We start from the raw sequence: 15,392 nt of genomic DNA, 5'->3' as shown, positions 1-15,392 counted from the left end.
AATAGCTCTTGAGACCGACATCTTCTCAAAAGTTCTGTTTTAATTGGATAGTAAACTGGCACATCTGGGGGGAAATTCCAAATCTGAAAGTTCTGGATTTCCTTGCAATAAATAAAAACTACAAATCCACCCCAACTGCACCCATCATCACTTCACATGCCTCAATACCATCTGCCCCAACTTCCTCTCACCCAGGTGCAGAAATAACATGACCTTGAATTAGAAAAAGAATGTTGTTATGTCTAACTACATACCACGCCAAGAAATTCCCCTCTCCCATTTTCCCAGTCTCAGAATGTGGCAGTGTGGGAGCATCTGATCTCAGTAGCTGACAGCTGAGCAGGAGGTTAGCAAGCCTGCGTTTGAGACCCGATGGCCACCTCAGGACGGGGTTGAGTTCCCGTCCTTCCATCCAGCTCCTCCGACAGGGCACCGGTGATGTCACCGGCCAGTCCTTTCAACCCGGAAGCTTCTGAGACAACTGCAAACAAACAAACAAACAAACAAACTACCAGGAGTAACTTAAGTTCCCCCTCCCTTTGTTTCTTCTTAGGGATGAAAACCTTTCGGGAAGCGAGCTGACCGCCAAACTCGAGCCAGCCTTTCTCTCTGGCCTCCGATGCACCCAGCCTCTCATCAGGGCTAAGTTTTTTGAGGTCTTCGACAGTTCCATGAAGCGACGGGTCTACGAGCGTCTGCTGTACATCACCTGTTCTCAAAACTGGGAAGCCATGGGGAACCATTTCTGGATCAAGCAGTGCATCGAGGTGAGGATGCAAAGCGGTTGGGTTTTCTCTTGTCTCCACCACAAGCAGAAGAGACAAGAAGATGATTAGGTGACTGGAGGCTAAAACACATGAAGAACGGTTGTAGGAATTGTCTGGTTTAATGAACTGAAGGACTCGGGGTGATTTAATTAGGGCGATTGCTGGAATCCTGACACTTGGCAACTTTAAGACTTGTGGAATTCAACTCTCAGAATTCTGGGAGTTGAAGTCCGGAAGTCTTAAAGTTGCCAAGTTTGGAGACCTCTGGTCTATAGCCTGTCTCTCTCTCTCTTTTTTTAACTCCTTCTAGCTCCTGCTGGCGGTTTGCGAAAGAAACACAACAATCGGGACCAGCTGTCAAGGAGCCACACTTCCCTCCATCACGAATGTGATCAACTTGGCAGATAGTCACGATCGGGCAGCCTTCGCGATGGTTACCCACATCAAGCAGGAACCTCATGAACGAGAAAACAGTGAATCCAAAGAAGAGGTAAAGTTTGATTTCTTTTCCTGTCCCCTGTCCCCAATGTTACAAGGACAAAAAATTTGCCCTGTTGCCTGAGGAATTACGGGCTTTGTAGTTAAGATGACTTAATTTGTAGAATTGTGGTTACAAGTCCTCGACGTACAACTGCTTGTTTAGGGACTGAAGTTACTACGGGACTGCATCCCGTACAGTGACAGCATCCCCTCGGTTACGTGATCCAAATTAAAATGCTTGGCAACTGTTGTGTACTTATGCCAGTTATGATGACCCAAACTAAAGTCAACACAAGATAAACTCACATTTGCTTCCAGCAGATGCCACACTCAGCTTGCATTCCTTTTAAACTCTCATTCTCAGGTGTGGCTAATGAAGGGAATCAGGGCCCTTTCCTCCCCCGTAAGCCATGCAACCCATGTTGCTCCCTTCTCCGTTCCTCCCTGTGTGCCCTAGGATGAAGAGGGGGTGGGCCTGGGTCTTCCTCTGAACTCCCTTTTCCTTGCTCTACCTCTCTCCTGCTCTGCCCAGCTGGACTTTGTCCTTCCCCAGTTTCCTCCACAGACAATGGAGCCACACTCCCGCTCTCTTTCAGCTGTTTGTCTTTCTCCTCGGATTCAGACTCCGACAGGGGCAGGTCACCAGTTGTCGTGTCCCGGGATCACATAATCAATCATCTTTTGCGACCCTCTGACAATCAAAGTTAATGGGGAAGCCAGATTCACTTTAACAACCGGGTTACTAATTTATCAACTGCGGTGATTCACTTAACAACGGTGGCAAGAAAAATCGTAAAATGGAGCAAAACTTGCTTAACAACTGTTTCATTTAGAAACAGAACCGTATGGCCATTGGTACCACCCCAGGGTCATGCGACTGCATTTTACGATGAGTTTTTTTTGCTGAAAACCTGATGTTTACTTTCGTTTTTGGGCAAAACCCACGCCCATTGGAAACCATTGGTTCACTTAACGACAGCAGCATTTGCTTAACAACAGTGGCGATTGTTACATAACCCTAGCCATCCCTTAGTGATTGCCACCTCCCCAAAAAACCCCATAAAATTCACCATCGCAAGTTACGACCACAGTGGGCAGGCTCTGTGACAGTCGTAACTCGAGGTTTTTCCTGTCTTCCTGTACATGGCTTACGTAAGGGAAATTTGGGGTTACAGGAAGGTTGTCTGGTGGCCAAAACTCTGGCCTTCTCTCCCCCTTTGCAAACAGGAGGTCGAGATAGACATTGAGCTGGCTCCCGGAGATCAGACGAGCACCCCGAAAACCAAAGAGCTCTCCGAAAAGGACATTGGGAACCAGTTGCACATGTTAACCAACCGGCACGACAAATTCCTGGACTCCCTGCGTGAAGTGAAGGTGAGCGACTTGATGTTCCCCTGGCATTCCACAGGGCCGGGGGTGGGCCTCAAAAATTGTAGCAAGGGGTTCTCTGCCCGGTGGCTGAGTGAGCGTAGCCATGGTGGGTGTGGCCTAGTCGGCCTCCTGCACCACGGTGGAGAGGGGGGGGCGTTTTTGCCCTCCCCAGACTCTGGAGGCTTTCTTCGAGCCTCCGGGAGGGAGAAAACGGCCTCCCCGGGCTCCGGAGACTCTCTAGAAGCCAGAAACAGGCCCGTTTCCGGCCTTCCCGAACTTCCAGGAGGCCCGTTTTTCGCCTTCCCTGAGCCTCCACGCGCGCCCTGCACTTACCTGCCTCCAAAACGGGCCGCGTAGGGACTCCTGGGTGTCAGGAGTTCGGCAGTTACTCCAATTAAATCATGAGCCTTGAGCCACACTCCCAAAACTAAGAAAAAGATTTATTTGAAGTTAACATTCTACGTCCCGCACTAACCTGGGCGTAGCCAACTCTGAGATACGTGATTCACTGTCACCCTCGATCCTGTTTTTCCCCTCCGCTCCTCTGGGTGTATCATCCAACGAAACACATCCATAGCCAAGAGTCACCAATCATGCTCTCCAATTAGATTTTTGTGGGGCAGAAGCTTCAGTCATCGAATCAGTCTTTGAAGAAAATATGAATGGAATGTACTTTCGATTCCACGCTGCCGCCGGCTCTTTGAAACTCCCCGCCCCCCTTCTTTCTTGTTGTCAACTATAAAACGTGTGCGCAAAATGTTCTATGAGTCGACACTGGGAATGGGAGGGGCAGGGCAGGGTGGGCGGGGCCAGCCAGGAGTAGGATTTGGGGGTTTTCTGAACTGCGCAGAATCTTAGCTAGGGGCTCTCCTGAGCCCCTCCGAACCCCCAGCAGCGCCACCCCTGCACAGGTCCCTTTGAAGCATCGGAGCCTATTTTGCATTTTGTGTGTGCTATTAATACCCCTTTGGGTGGGTGTGAAGTTGTGTCGCAGGTCATTCTTTAAGGTGTGTCCTAGCATGTTGGGGGTTATAACCATCCCACAGTTGGTCTGCTGGGTTATTATAGCCGTAGCACTTAGACTTATATACCGCTTCACAATGCTTTCCAGCCCTCTCTAAGCGGTTTATAGAGTCAGCCTCTTGCCCCCAACCATCTGGGTCCTCATTTTACCCATCTCGGAAGGACGAGAGGCTGAGTCAACCTGTAGCCTGTCAGGATCGATCTCCTGGCAGTGGGCAGAGTTAACCAGAGTTAAGATGAGATCTCTGGCTTGCTGGTCTGTCTAGCAGCTTTTCCTAGCTCCGCACATCCCATCCAGATGTGTGGCCTTGGGTAGTTGTAGTAAACCTGCAGGCTTCTTGGTGGTAGCTTTAGGGATGGCTTCTCCCTCCTTCGTTCTTCCTGGTGGGGTAAATCAGCGTCTTCGTCACCATTGAGTTATGCCTAACCAGCAGTTTTGTTCCAGACGGGAGCCCTGCTAAGTGCCTTCGTTCAGCTTTGTCACATTTCCACCCCTTTGGCTGAAAAAACTTGGATCCAGCTGTTTTCCAGATTGTGGAAAATCCTTTCAGACAGACAGCAGCATGTGAGTGTCGTTTTGAAAAAAAAAAAAAAAAAGCGGTGATGAAAAACTGGTGATATATTTTGATGCCTTCCTTCCTTCCTTCCTTCCTTCCTTCCTTCCTTCCTTCCTTCCTTCCTTCCTTCCTTCCTTCCTTCCTCCTCCCTCCCCTCCCTCCCTCCTTTTCTTCCTTTCTTCCTTCCTTCTTTCCTTCCTTCTTTCCTTCCTTCCTTCCTTCTTTCCTTTTCTTTCTCTTCTCTTTCTCTTTCCCTCTCCCTCTCTCTTTTTCTTTCTTTCTTTCTCTTTCTCCCTCTTTCTCTTTCTTTCTTTTTCTCCCTCCCTCCTTTCCTTCCATTCTGTGGTGGCTCCCTCTCTCTGGAACATCACCCCCCCCCAGAGATTAGAATGGCCGCCATCCTTCCAGAAGGCCCTGAAGAAGACCTGGTTCTGCCAGCGGGCCTGGGGAACCCAGAGCGGGATGGAGCCCATCAAGTGGCTCGTGGGATGTGCTGTTGTCAGGGCGGGGAGTAATTTTTTATTTATTTATGTTTTCCCCAGATTTTGTTCTATTGTACTTTATTAATTTACTTAATTCTTTCTGTTAGTTTTTTATTTTTTTTTTATTTTTTGTTTTAATTATGGTTTTACATTGCGTAAGCTGCCTCGAGTCGCCATGGGCAAATAGGTGGCAAATATAAAATAAATAAATAAAAATAAAATAAGATAAAATAAATAAAAAATAAAATAAAATAAAATAAAAATAATAATAAAATAAATAAAATAAAAAAATAAAAAATAAGATAAATAAAAATAAAATAAATAAAATAATAGAATAATAAAATAAATAAAATAAGTAAAATAGATAAAATAGATTAAATAAAATAAATAAAATAAATAAAATAAGATAAATAAAAATAAAATAAATAAAAATAAAAATAAAATAAGATAAATAAAAATAAAATAAATATAATAAAAAATAAAATAAATAAAATAAGTAAAATAGATTAAATAAAATAAATAAAATAAGTAAAATAGATAAATAGATAAAAATAGATAAATAGATAATAGATAAAATAAAATAAATAAAATAAGATAAAAATAAAATAAGATAAATAAAAATAAAATAAATATAATAAAAAATAAAATAAGTAAAATAGGTAAAATAGATAAAATAATTAAATAAATAAAATAAGTTAAATTAAGTAAATGAACGCTGCTCACGATGCCAGCTTTGCCCCTGGAACGATGGCCGTTTTTTTCCCCTTTTAGGCTCTTGCCGGTGAAATCAGCCCCTTCCTGTGTAGCGGAAGCCACCAGGTGCAGCGCGACTGCCAGCCGAGCGCCTTGAACTGCTTCGTGGAAGCCATGTCGCAGTGCGTGCCCCCCACGCCCATCCGGCCCTGCGTGCTGAAGTACCTGGGCAAGACCCACAACCTCTGGTTTCGCTCCACTCTGATGCTGGAACACCAGGCCTTCGAAAAGGGGCTCAGCCTGCAGATCAAACCCAAGCAGACCAGCGAGTTTTACGAGCAGGAAAGCATCACTCTGCCCCAGCAGGTAGAGCTTGGCCTTTCTGGGCGGGAAGACGGCGAGCATCGGTGCTCTGGGCAAAGAAATTACCCAGCCAGGGTGGAAAACGCGGGAAGGGGAGGGACAAATGGGAAGCCGGTTGAGCTACGCGGTGTTTAGAACGAGAATCGCTTTGCTCATCACAAAGGTCACCTGTCATAATGGCCGCAGTGCAAGGCAGTCGCTCAGTGAGGGGCCCCTGCAGGCCACCTCTAAAGTCATTTGCAGTTGGAGTGACTGATAGATCCAGATAAATAAATGCATGTCTTAAAGTTGCCGTGCCCTTATGTCTGGATGTTTGAGCTTTGTAAGGACCTTAAGGAAGGAAGGAAGGAAGAAAGGAGGGAAGAAAGGGAGGGAGGGAAGGAAGGAAGGGATGGGGAAGGAAGGAGAGAAGGGAGGAAGTGGGAGGGAAGGAGTGGGAAGAAAGGGATGGGGAAGGAAGGAAAAAGGACAGAAGGAAAGGAAGGAAGGAGAAAAGGAGGGAAAGAAGGAAGGGAGGGAGGGAAGGAAGGAAAGGAAGGGATGGGGAAGGAAGGAAGGAGAGAAGAAGGGAAGGAAGGAAGGGGGAGAGGGAAGGAGGGGGAAGAAAGGGATGGGGAAGGAAGGAAGGAGAAAAGGGAAGGAAAGAAAGGAAAGAAGGAGGGAAGGCAGGAAGGGAAGGAAGGAGGGGAGAGGGCGGGAGGGAAGAAGGGGGAAGGAAGGGATGGGGAAGGAAGGAAGGAAGGAAAGGAGGAAAGGAAAGAAGGAAGAAGGAGAGGAAAGGAAGGAAGGAGAGAAGGAGGGGAGGAAGGGAAGGAAGGAAAGAAGGGTAAATTTAAAGAGGGGAAGAAGGGAGAGAAGGAAGCGAGGGAGGGAGGAAGGAAAGAAGGAGAGAGGAAGGAAAACTTTGAAAAGGAAGGAAGAATAGAAAAGAAATTTATTTTGAAGAGGAAGGGAGAGAGGGAGGGATGGAGGGAGGGAAGGGTATCTTGATGGGTCGACCAGCTTAATTATCAACCAGTCCCTATTGATCTTAGGTTGCCTTTTGTCTTTTACCCTCACCTCCCCCCCCCCCCTAGGAAATCCTCGACTCTTTGGCAGAATTGTACTGCTTGCTGCAAGAAGAGGACATGTGGGCCGGATTGTGGCAGAAACGGTGCAAGTTTCCAGAGACCGCCACCGCAATTGCTTACGAACAGCACGGCTTCTTTGAGCAGGTTGTGTGTTTGTGTGTGTTTGTTTGTGTGTGCGTGTGTGTGTGTGTGTTTAACCAGGCTGTATCGAGTGAAAGAGAAGACCACAAAAGTTGTCATTTCTTTGATACCAGAAGCGGTGGGGGGAAGGTTCTCCTTTATGGATGAACAGTTGGACTGTTTGTGATCTTGATGATCAAGGGCCTCGGGCAAGCCAGGATAAATTCAAGCCCTGAAGATTGAAATTAAGAATATTTTTGCCCCCACAAATTTGAGGTGCTCAGCGGTAGTTGCAGAGGTGGGTATTCAGCCGGTTCTGAACAGTTCTGGAGAACCAGGAGCGAACATTTTGAGTCGTTCAGAGAACCGGCAAATCCCACCTCTGACTGTCCCAGCCAACCCCATCTCTTCTCTGCCTCCTGAGTCCCAGCGGATTGGCTGGGTCTTCTTTGGTTGCCCTGTAGAGGAGAATGGAGCTGGAAAGCAGGTTAGTGGGATGGGGAGGGAATGGGGATTTTGCAGTATATCCTTCCCCTGCCACGCCCACCAAGCCACACCCACCAAGCCCCATCCATAGAACCGGTAGTAAAAAAAAATGAATCCCATCATGGGGTAGTTGCCACCGTGGCTTTTGGTGATGATGTTTGCAATCAAGGCCGGAAGTAGCCTTTTCTGGCCAAAATCCTACAGAAATGCAGCATTTGAGCGCCAATTAAATACATATAATCCTCGACTTAGAACCACAACGGAGCCCAAAATTTCTCTTGCTAAGTGAGACATTGGTTAAGTGAGTCCCCCCACTCACCCGTTTTACGCCCCTTTTTTGCCGCATCTGTGAAGCGAATCATTGCAGCGCTCAGGATAGTCACACGGGTGTTAAGTGATTCTGGCTTCCCCGTTTGACTTTTGATCCCCCATGTTGATCATGATATTTACTTATCTCTGTTAACATATCTCCTTTATTTATTTTTTTGACCTATTTCTAACTTCCATTTTTATTATTTAACCATTGATAAAATAGATTCCATACCATAGAATAGTCAGAATGCTCTTTCTCTTTGATTGCCAATGTTAATCCATTCATTTCTGCACATTCTAACCTTTTCCTAATCACCGTCTCATCTGTAGGTATTTCTTCGCTTTTTCAATGTCGTGCCTATACAATTCTAGCCACGGTTAATATATGAATAACTAAGTATACATGTTAATTATTTTATCAATGGTTGGAGAATAAAAATGGAAGTTAGAAATTAAATATACGATTATAGAGGAGAAGGAGCTAAGAAGAGGATGTTTATAACGATAAGATACGTGTTAGCAGGTCAAAATAAGAATGTAATTATTGTTGTTATGGTAAGGGATTTGTATTAATCAGAAATATAAGATATATGTACCCAGATGACACACTGTTTAAATGAAAGATGGAATGTTTGTAAAATAAGACAATTTTAAAAAACTAAGTGTATATTTTCCTTTCAAGGCTCAGGAAACCTACGAAAAAGCCATGGAAAAAGCTAAGAAGGAACACGAAAGAAACAATGCATCACCTGCTATTTTCCCTGAATATCAGCTCTGGGAAGACCATTGGATTCGGTAAGTTGAATTAAATCTGACTGCTGCTCATTTTTTGTTTTTTTATTTTAGGATGTGATTATGAACGTTTGGGCCTCTGGAGACCCAGAGGATATGAGGGTTAACCCCCTGAATTTCAGAAAAAAAAATATATCCGGAAACCCGCAAACTTTGTTCCGTTCCCTGAGGGCTTGGGCCTCCTTTAAGCTTTGTAGAGACGTTCCTTGCTTTTTACTTGAATGGATTTCCAAAGAAATCTTTTCCTTCATTACAAAAAAGATGTTGAGACTCTAGAAAAAGTACAGAGAAGAGCAACCAGGATGATTCGGGGACTGGAGACTAAAACATACGAAGAACAGTTACAGGAACTGGGCTTGGCTAGTCTAGTAAAGAGAAGGACCAGGGGAGACATGATAGCACTGCTGCAATATCTGAGGGGCTGCTATAGGGAGGAAGGGGCCAAGCTATTTTCCAAAGCACCCAAAGGCCAGACAAGGAATAATGGATGGAAACTGAACAAGGAGAGATTTAACCTGGAAATAAGGAGAAACTTTCGGACAGTGAGAAGAATCAACCCATGGAACAGAAGTTGCCTTTGGAAGTTGTGGGAGCGCCATCACTTGAGGCTTTCAAGAAGAGATTGGACTGCCATCTGTCAGAAATGTTGTAGGGTCTCCTGCTCGGGCAAGGGGGTTGGGCTAGATGACCTACAAGGTCCCTTCCAACTCTGATTATCTGTTATCTGTTACCTTCCACATGAAAGTTGCGATCAGAGAAAAAAGACCGGTTTTGTTGACCCTCGCACCACGAATGTGTCCTCTCCAACGTGTTTGGGAATATTTTCCCAAGTCAAAATGGAGTAGAGTTATAACTATTTCAGATTCAGCTCCTAAGAAGGGAAAAATTGGGAACAAAAGACGGGGATTGGATGTGGGAAAGTAGCTCCATTCTTCGAAAGGGTTTTGAGCAGATTCTCTCTGTTCTGGCTCTCACAAGGGTAGAATAAAGATAAAGATAGGATAAGCCTTGCCCAAAAAAAATTCCTTATTGAATCCTCAATATAGTTGGCCTAGAGGTGGAGCTCTCACCTCACAATCAGGAGGATGTGAGTTCGATCCTAGCTAGAGGCAGATATTTCTCTCTCTGGGCACAATGAAAATCTATTGGCTGAATGTAACTCTGCACTGGCGACAGGAAAGGCATCTGGCCAGTAAACAGCCTGCTCCATTCAGTTGGCCAGACTTCACCCCGCAAGGAATTATGGGGTCATTAAAAGGTGATGATTGAATCTTCAATATATGAGAGCCAGTGTGGCCTAGTGGTGAAGGCCTCAGACTAGAAACCAGGAGTCTGTGAGTTCTAGTTCTGGTTTAGAAATGAAAAGCCGGCTGGGGAACTTTGGGTGAATCACCTGGAAGCTGTGAGTTCTAGTCCCACCTGAGGCACAAAAAGATAGCTGGGAGACCTTGGGGCGATCATCAGGAGATGGTGAGTTCTAGTCCTGCACCTAGGCATGAAAAGCCATCTGGGGGAGGCGGTTGGGGCCAGTCCCTGAGGGACTGAGAGTCCGAGTTCTGTCTTAGGCCTCAAAGCTGGCTGGGTGACTTTGGGGCAGTCACCAGGAGATGGCGAGTTCTAGTCCTGACTTAGCCATGAAAGCCAGGTAGATGACTGTGAGCTCTCTCTTCCTCTCACAGCCCAACCGGTGTCCCAGGGTGGTTGTTATGGGGAAAACAAGACCAGGAAGATACATTGGATAGGTCCGCCCTTGAATTATTTGTAAAAATAATAAAGCCTGGATAACAAATAAATAAGTGGGATGGTTTACAACACCTAGATTTACGGCTTTGGAATGGAGGAGGAAAGGTTTCCTCTTGATTACAAAACTGGGCTGATGTCGCATTTCTCGCTCCCAGGTGTTCCAAAGAACTGAACCAGTGGGAAGCCCTGACGGAATACGGCCAATCCAAGGGCCACATAAACCCATACCTGGTTCTGGAGTGCGCCTGGCGGGTTTCCAACTGGACAGCCATGAAGGAAGCCCTGGTACAGGTGAGCTGTGAACGCGATCAAAGGCTTTTCTCGCAGAAGAGAAGATTCTAAGGTGAAGCCTCTCTGAGTGGTTTGAATGTCTTGCGTTTTCAAGCTTCCCGTCCACCTTGGCTGGGTTGCCTATAATAACCCTATTGGGTTATCTAATATTTTATTTGAATGGAATTCTTTTTATTGGCCAAGTGTGATTGGACACACAAGGAATTTGTCTTTGGTGCAAATGCTCTCAGTGTACATAAAAGAAAAGAGACATTTGTCAAGAGTCAAGAATCATCAGGTACAACACTTAATGATAGTCATAGGGTACAAGAATAGAGTAGAGTAGAATAGAATAGAATAGAATAGAATAGAATAGAATAGAATAGAATAGAATAGAATTCTTTATTGGCCAAGTGTGATTGGACACACAAGGAATTTGTCTTTGGTGCAAATGCTCTCAGTGTACATAAAAGAAAAGATACATTTGTCAAGAATCAGCAGGTACAACGCTTAATGATAGTCATAGAGTACAATAAGAATAGAATAGAATAGAATAGAATAGAATAGAATAGAATAGAATAGAATAGAATAGAATTCTTTATTGGCCAAGTGTGATTGGACACACAAGGAATTTGTCTTTGGTGCAAATGCTCTCAGTGTACATAAAAGAAAAGATACATTCGTCAAGAGTCAAGAATCTTAACATACAACACTTAATCATAGTCATAGGGTACAATAAGCAATCAAATCGTACTAGGACACAGTCAATATAAATCGTAAGGATACAAGCGATGAAGTTACAGTCATACAGTCACAAGTGGGAGGGGATGGGTGATAAGGAGTGATGAGATTAATAGTAATAGTAGTGCAGACTTTATAAATAGTTGGACAGTGTTGAGGGAAATAGTTGTTTAGCAGAGGGATGGCGTTCAGGGAAAAACTCCCCTTGTGTCTAGTTGTTCTGGTGTGCAGGGCTCTATAGCGTCGTTTTGAGGGTAGGAGTTAAAACTGTTTGTGTCCGGGATGTGAGGGGTCTCAATTCATGTAAACATCAACTCATTTGCCTTTCCTCCCCCCTTGATGCTTCTGCTCTCCCTTACACACCCACCCACCCACCCACACACACACACTAAACAATTTCCTACCCAGTCTTTCCCATCTACCAGGCCAAGGCAGCCTGTAATTCCCCCTTCAGTGTGCCAGCAGCTGTACAGACAGACACCAACACCCAGGCAGAGGCTTTTGGTAGGGTTATTCCCGTTGCAGGAGGGAGCAGCTGGTTTCTCCGGCTATCAGTGCGTAGCCTCCCCATGAGGGACTCGTAGGTTTTGTCATCAAGAGGAGAAAACGCTGATTGAGCACCTGCGGAGGGAATACAGACAAATGATTTTGCGGCTCAGCGGTCTCGTCTGGTGGCCGGGCAGCTTTTCGGCAGAGCAGGAGAAAAAGGAGGGCATGTATTTATACACCGTGTGTGTGTGTGTGTGTGTGTGTGTGTGTGTGTGTGTGTGTGTGCATGAACACACACGTAGATACATGTGCAGTGGTTCAGTGGTTAAAGAGGCTGAGATTTTCAGCTGCAAAGCTGAGAGCCCAGGTTTGAGAGCTGCACATTGCGGTGAGTTCCTGTTATTGGCTGCAGCTCCTGCCCACCAAGCAGTCTGAAAGCCATTCAAGTGCAAGTAGATAAATAGATACCACTTTGGTGGGTGTAGAGTTGTAATTGCAGGAATGTTCCAATCTCGGATGGCCAACCTCAGATAAAGAATGTTTCCAAGCAAATACAACTCGGGTAAACAAAGTCACTCATCCAAAGGAGGATTAGAGAGAGGAAGTAAACATATGTTAGACTTTAACTGGAGATAATTAATTGTATGGATTACTGTGCTAAACAGTAACGAAAGTTAAGCAGTAACCAAAGTTAACCAGTGATGGAGGATAACTAAAAATGTTTATAAATGCAAGACTAGACTCCAGTAAAGATCATCATGATTCAGTTGTTCATGATCAAACAACTCGACTGCCTCGTCATTACAACAGGTGGGAAGGTGACGGCTCCGTGGGCCTCGGTGTATAGTTATGCTGGCTATATGACCATGGAAAATGTCTTTGGACAAGGCTGGTTCAGTTGGCTAAGAAACGGAGAAACCCATAGACAGGGTTAACCGCTTTAGAGCAACCCCTGGTCCATGGACCGGTACTGGGCCTTGGCCTGCCAAAAACTGGGTGCACAAACAAGCCAAGCCCCATCCATGGGATGTAGGCAGCACACGAAACCATGCCCCCTCCGGTTCATAGAAAAACCTCTCTCCACGGAACTGGTCCCTGGTACCCGAAAGGTTGGAGGCCGCTGCCCTAGAAGCAGACATGACTGGACAGGGGAAATCTTTACATTTACTTTATATCTATCTATCTGTATCTATTTATCTGTATCTATCTGTAGTGATGCGATGGCTCAGCGGCTAAGACGCTGTGCTTGTCGATCAGAAAGGTCGGCCGTTCGGCGGTTCGAATCCCTGGCGCTGCGTATCGGAGTGAGCTTCCGTCACTTGTCCCAGTTTCTGCCAACCTGACCGTTCGAAAGCATGTAGAAATGCTAGTAGAAAAATAGGGACCCCTTTGGTGGGAAGGGAACAGCGTTCCTCCGTGCGCCTGTGGTGTTTAGTCCTGCCGGCCACATGACCACGGAGACGTCTTCGGACAGCGCTGGCTCTTCGGCTTTGTAACGGAGATGAGCACCGCCCGCTAGAGCCGGAAACAACTAGCATGCATGCGCGAGGGGAACCTTTACCTTATCTGTCTGTATCTCTATTATTTATATCCGGAGAAATATACACCCCAGTTCTCTAATCCTCAAGAATTGTCAGCAAATGGCCTGAGAAAGAAATTTGGAGGCGTCTTTGAGAGCACCATTGTTGAGGGCAGGAGAGAGAAAAGGCGGGGTGGGGACTGAGGGTTTTCAAAGAGTTGGTCTCCAAGAACGCAGTGGGTGGAAGCCCTCATAGCTCCTGGCTCATATCTCTCCTGATTTTCCAGATGACCTAAATTCGAGATAGTTAAGACGAGAAGGAACATTGGGTTATTATGCACGTAAAAGATAATAAGGAATATTTAGAGCTCGGCGGAATTGCGTATGTTCCCAAATGGAGTTGATAGGGAGAGAGAGAGAGAGAGAGAGACAGACGGATCCTGTAATTACAATTTATTCAACAGCAGTATGTGGGAACTCCTGTTAAAAGACATTGGTAGAAGTACCCATCTCTGTGTCACTGCCTGGACTTGTGTTTTGTTCAGTTTGGGTCTCCTTTGACTTTTGAATTGGCACAACGAGGAAATCGCCAAATTGTCTGAGACACTTAGAATCAGAATAGAGCTGGAAAGGGGGCCTTGAAGATCTTCTAGTCCAGCCCTGTGCTCAAGCAGAAGACCCTATATCATTTCAGATAAACGGCCGTCCAGTTTCTTCTTAAAAGCCTCCGGTGACGGAGCGCCCACCATGTCTGAAGACCAGCTGTTCCCTTGCTTAATTGCTCTCCCGCTTAGGAAATTTCTCCTTAATTCCAGGTTTTCTCCTGGATCCATTGCATCTTGTCCTGCCTTCAGATGCTTTGCAATAGAGGTTGACCCTCCCTTCTTCTTCGTGGCAGCCTCTCAAATATTGGAATACTGTATTTTTAATCTTTCTTTTAATCTTTCTTTTATTTTCCTTTTTTTAAAAAATCTCTCTTTTTGTTGTTTGCTTCTTTAAAGCCAGCTCTGGAAGCAGAGGCTTTTTAAAATCCCGCTGGTGCTAATTGAGATGTATTTCAGTTTGGATGGTTTGGTTTCAACGGAAAAGTGCATTAGGGGATCAGTCTGCCACTGTTTTATTTCACATTGCCAAAGCGCGCAGTATGGCCGTTAGCGACAGCGAAGATTGGCAGCCAAAAAGAGAAAGAAAAAAGGATAATAAATCAATTTGATGCGTGTGAAGATTTTAGCTGGGGAGAGGAACGGATTACATGTTGCAACAATCCCGAATGCAGGCAGTCCTTGGTTTATGACTGATTGCTTGGCCTTCTGTGCTGGATACGTTCCGATCTTCAATTGCCCAATTCAACATCTGTGACCAAACCATGGTTTACTTGTCGCCCATATCGGCTTCATCTTCCATGTGATTTTTTTTTTTTTGGATGGTATTTGATGCGAGGGCCAAGTCGGGTCAAGAGATTTTGCTTCAAGACAAAAGTTGGAACGAGGCCCAAACTTTAGTGGTTCACTTAGGAATTACAGGTAGTCCTTGACATACGACCACAATGGAGCTCCAAATTTATGTGGTATTGAGAGTTTTGAAGCAATAACTCAGCGCCGGAAAAAGAAAACACAGATGGCTGATGCTTCGCTTAACATCTTTATAAACATAAGTAGATTTTACAAACCAGCTGTAGATCTCTCCAACATGGAGCAAACTCAGACAGAAACAGGTTGCCAGTTCAGAGCAGAGCTCCAGTCTTCAGCAAACAAGTTAGTTTCATCTTCAATAGACAGACTCGGAGCTCAACACATAACTGCGGAGTTGCAGCACTTGCCAGATGGTAATAGTTCAAAAAATCTTTGATCTTTGAGAATGTTTTGGACTTTCTTAAGGCAACGGGAGCTATGAAGCTCTTCCAAAGAGAGGAGAGGGCAACCCATGATTCTCTGGGCAATGATGTTAGCCCTCTGGAGCGCTGTCCTATCTGCCCCTGTGCAATTGGCAAACCATACACTGGTGCAGTAAGTTACAATACTCTCTATGGTGCAGCGGTAGAAGGTCACCAGCAGTTTTTCATTCCGTTGTTGTTTCCTGAGAAGCCTCAGGTAGTATAATCTCTGCTGGGTCCT

At 45.3% G+C, this 15,392-nt stretch overlaps 1 protein-coding gene across 1 annotated transcript in view; it reads left to right on the top strand.

The window, feature by feature from the left end:
• The window catches only part of TRRAP (transformation/transcription domain associated protein), a 102,181-nt gene that overhangs the window by 54,950 nt on the left and 31,839 nt on the right, over positions 1-15,392 (top strand). Inside the window, exons 50-57 of the mRNA XM_087942046.1 lie at positions 554-767; positions 1,078-1,257; positions 2,475-2,621; positions 4,087-4,206; positions 5,452-5,739; positions 6,813-6,950; positions 8,407-8,519; positions 10,415-10,550. Coding sequence (XP_087798172.1) covers positions 554-767; positions 1,078-1,257; positions 2,475-2,621; positions 4,087-4,206; positions 5,452-5,739; positions 6,813-6,950; positions 8,407-8,519; positions 10,415-10,550 — 1,336 coding nt within the window. The remainder of the gene's footprint in view (positions 1-553; positions 768-1,077; positions 1,258-2,474; positions 2,622-4,086; positions 4,207-5,451; positions 5,740-6,812; positions 6,951-8,406; positions 8,520-10,414; positions 10,551-15,392) is intronic.

This window comes from Pseudonaja textilis, chromosome 14, assembly GCF_049901715.1.
Source record: "Pseudonaja textilis isolate UNSWEBS1 chromosome 14, rPseTex1.2, whole genome shotgun sequence".
NCBI lineage: Eukaryota > Metazoa > Chordata > Lepidosauria > Squamata > Elapidae > Pseudonaja > Pseudonaja textilis.
The sequence above is the reverse complement of the archived record's forward strand: the minus strand, read 5'-3'. Positions and strand labels throughout refer to the sequence as shown.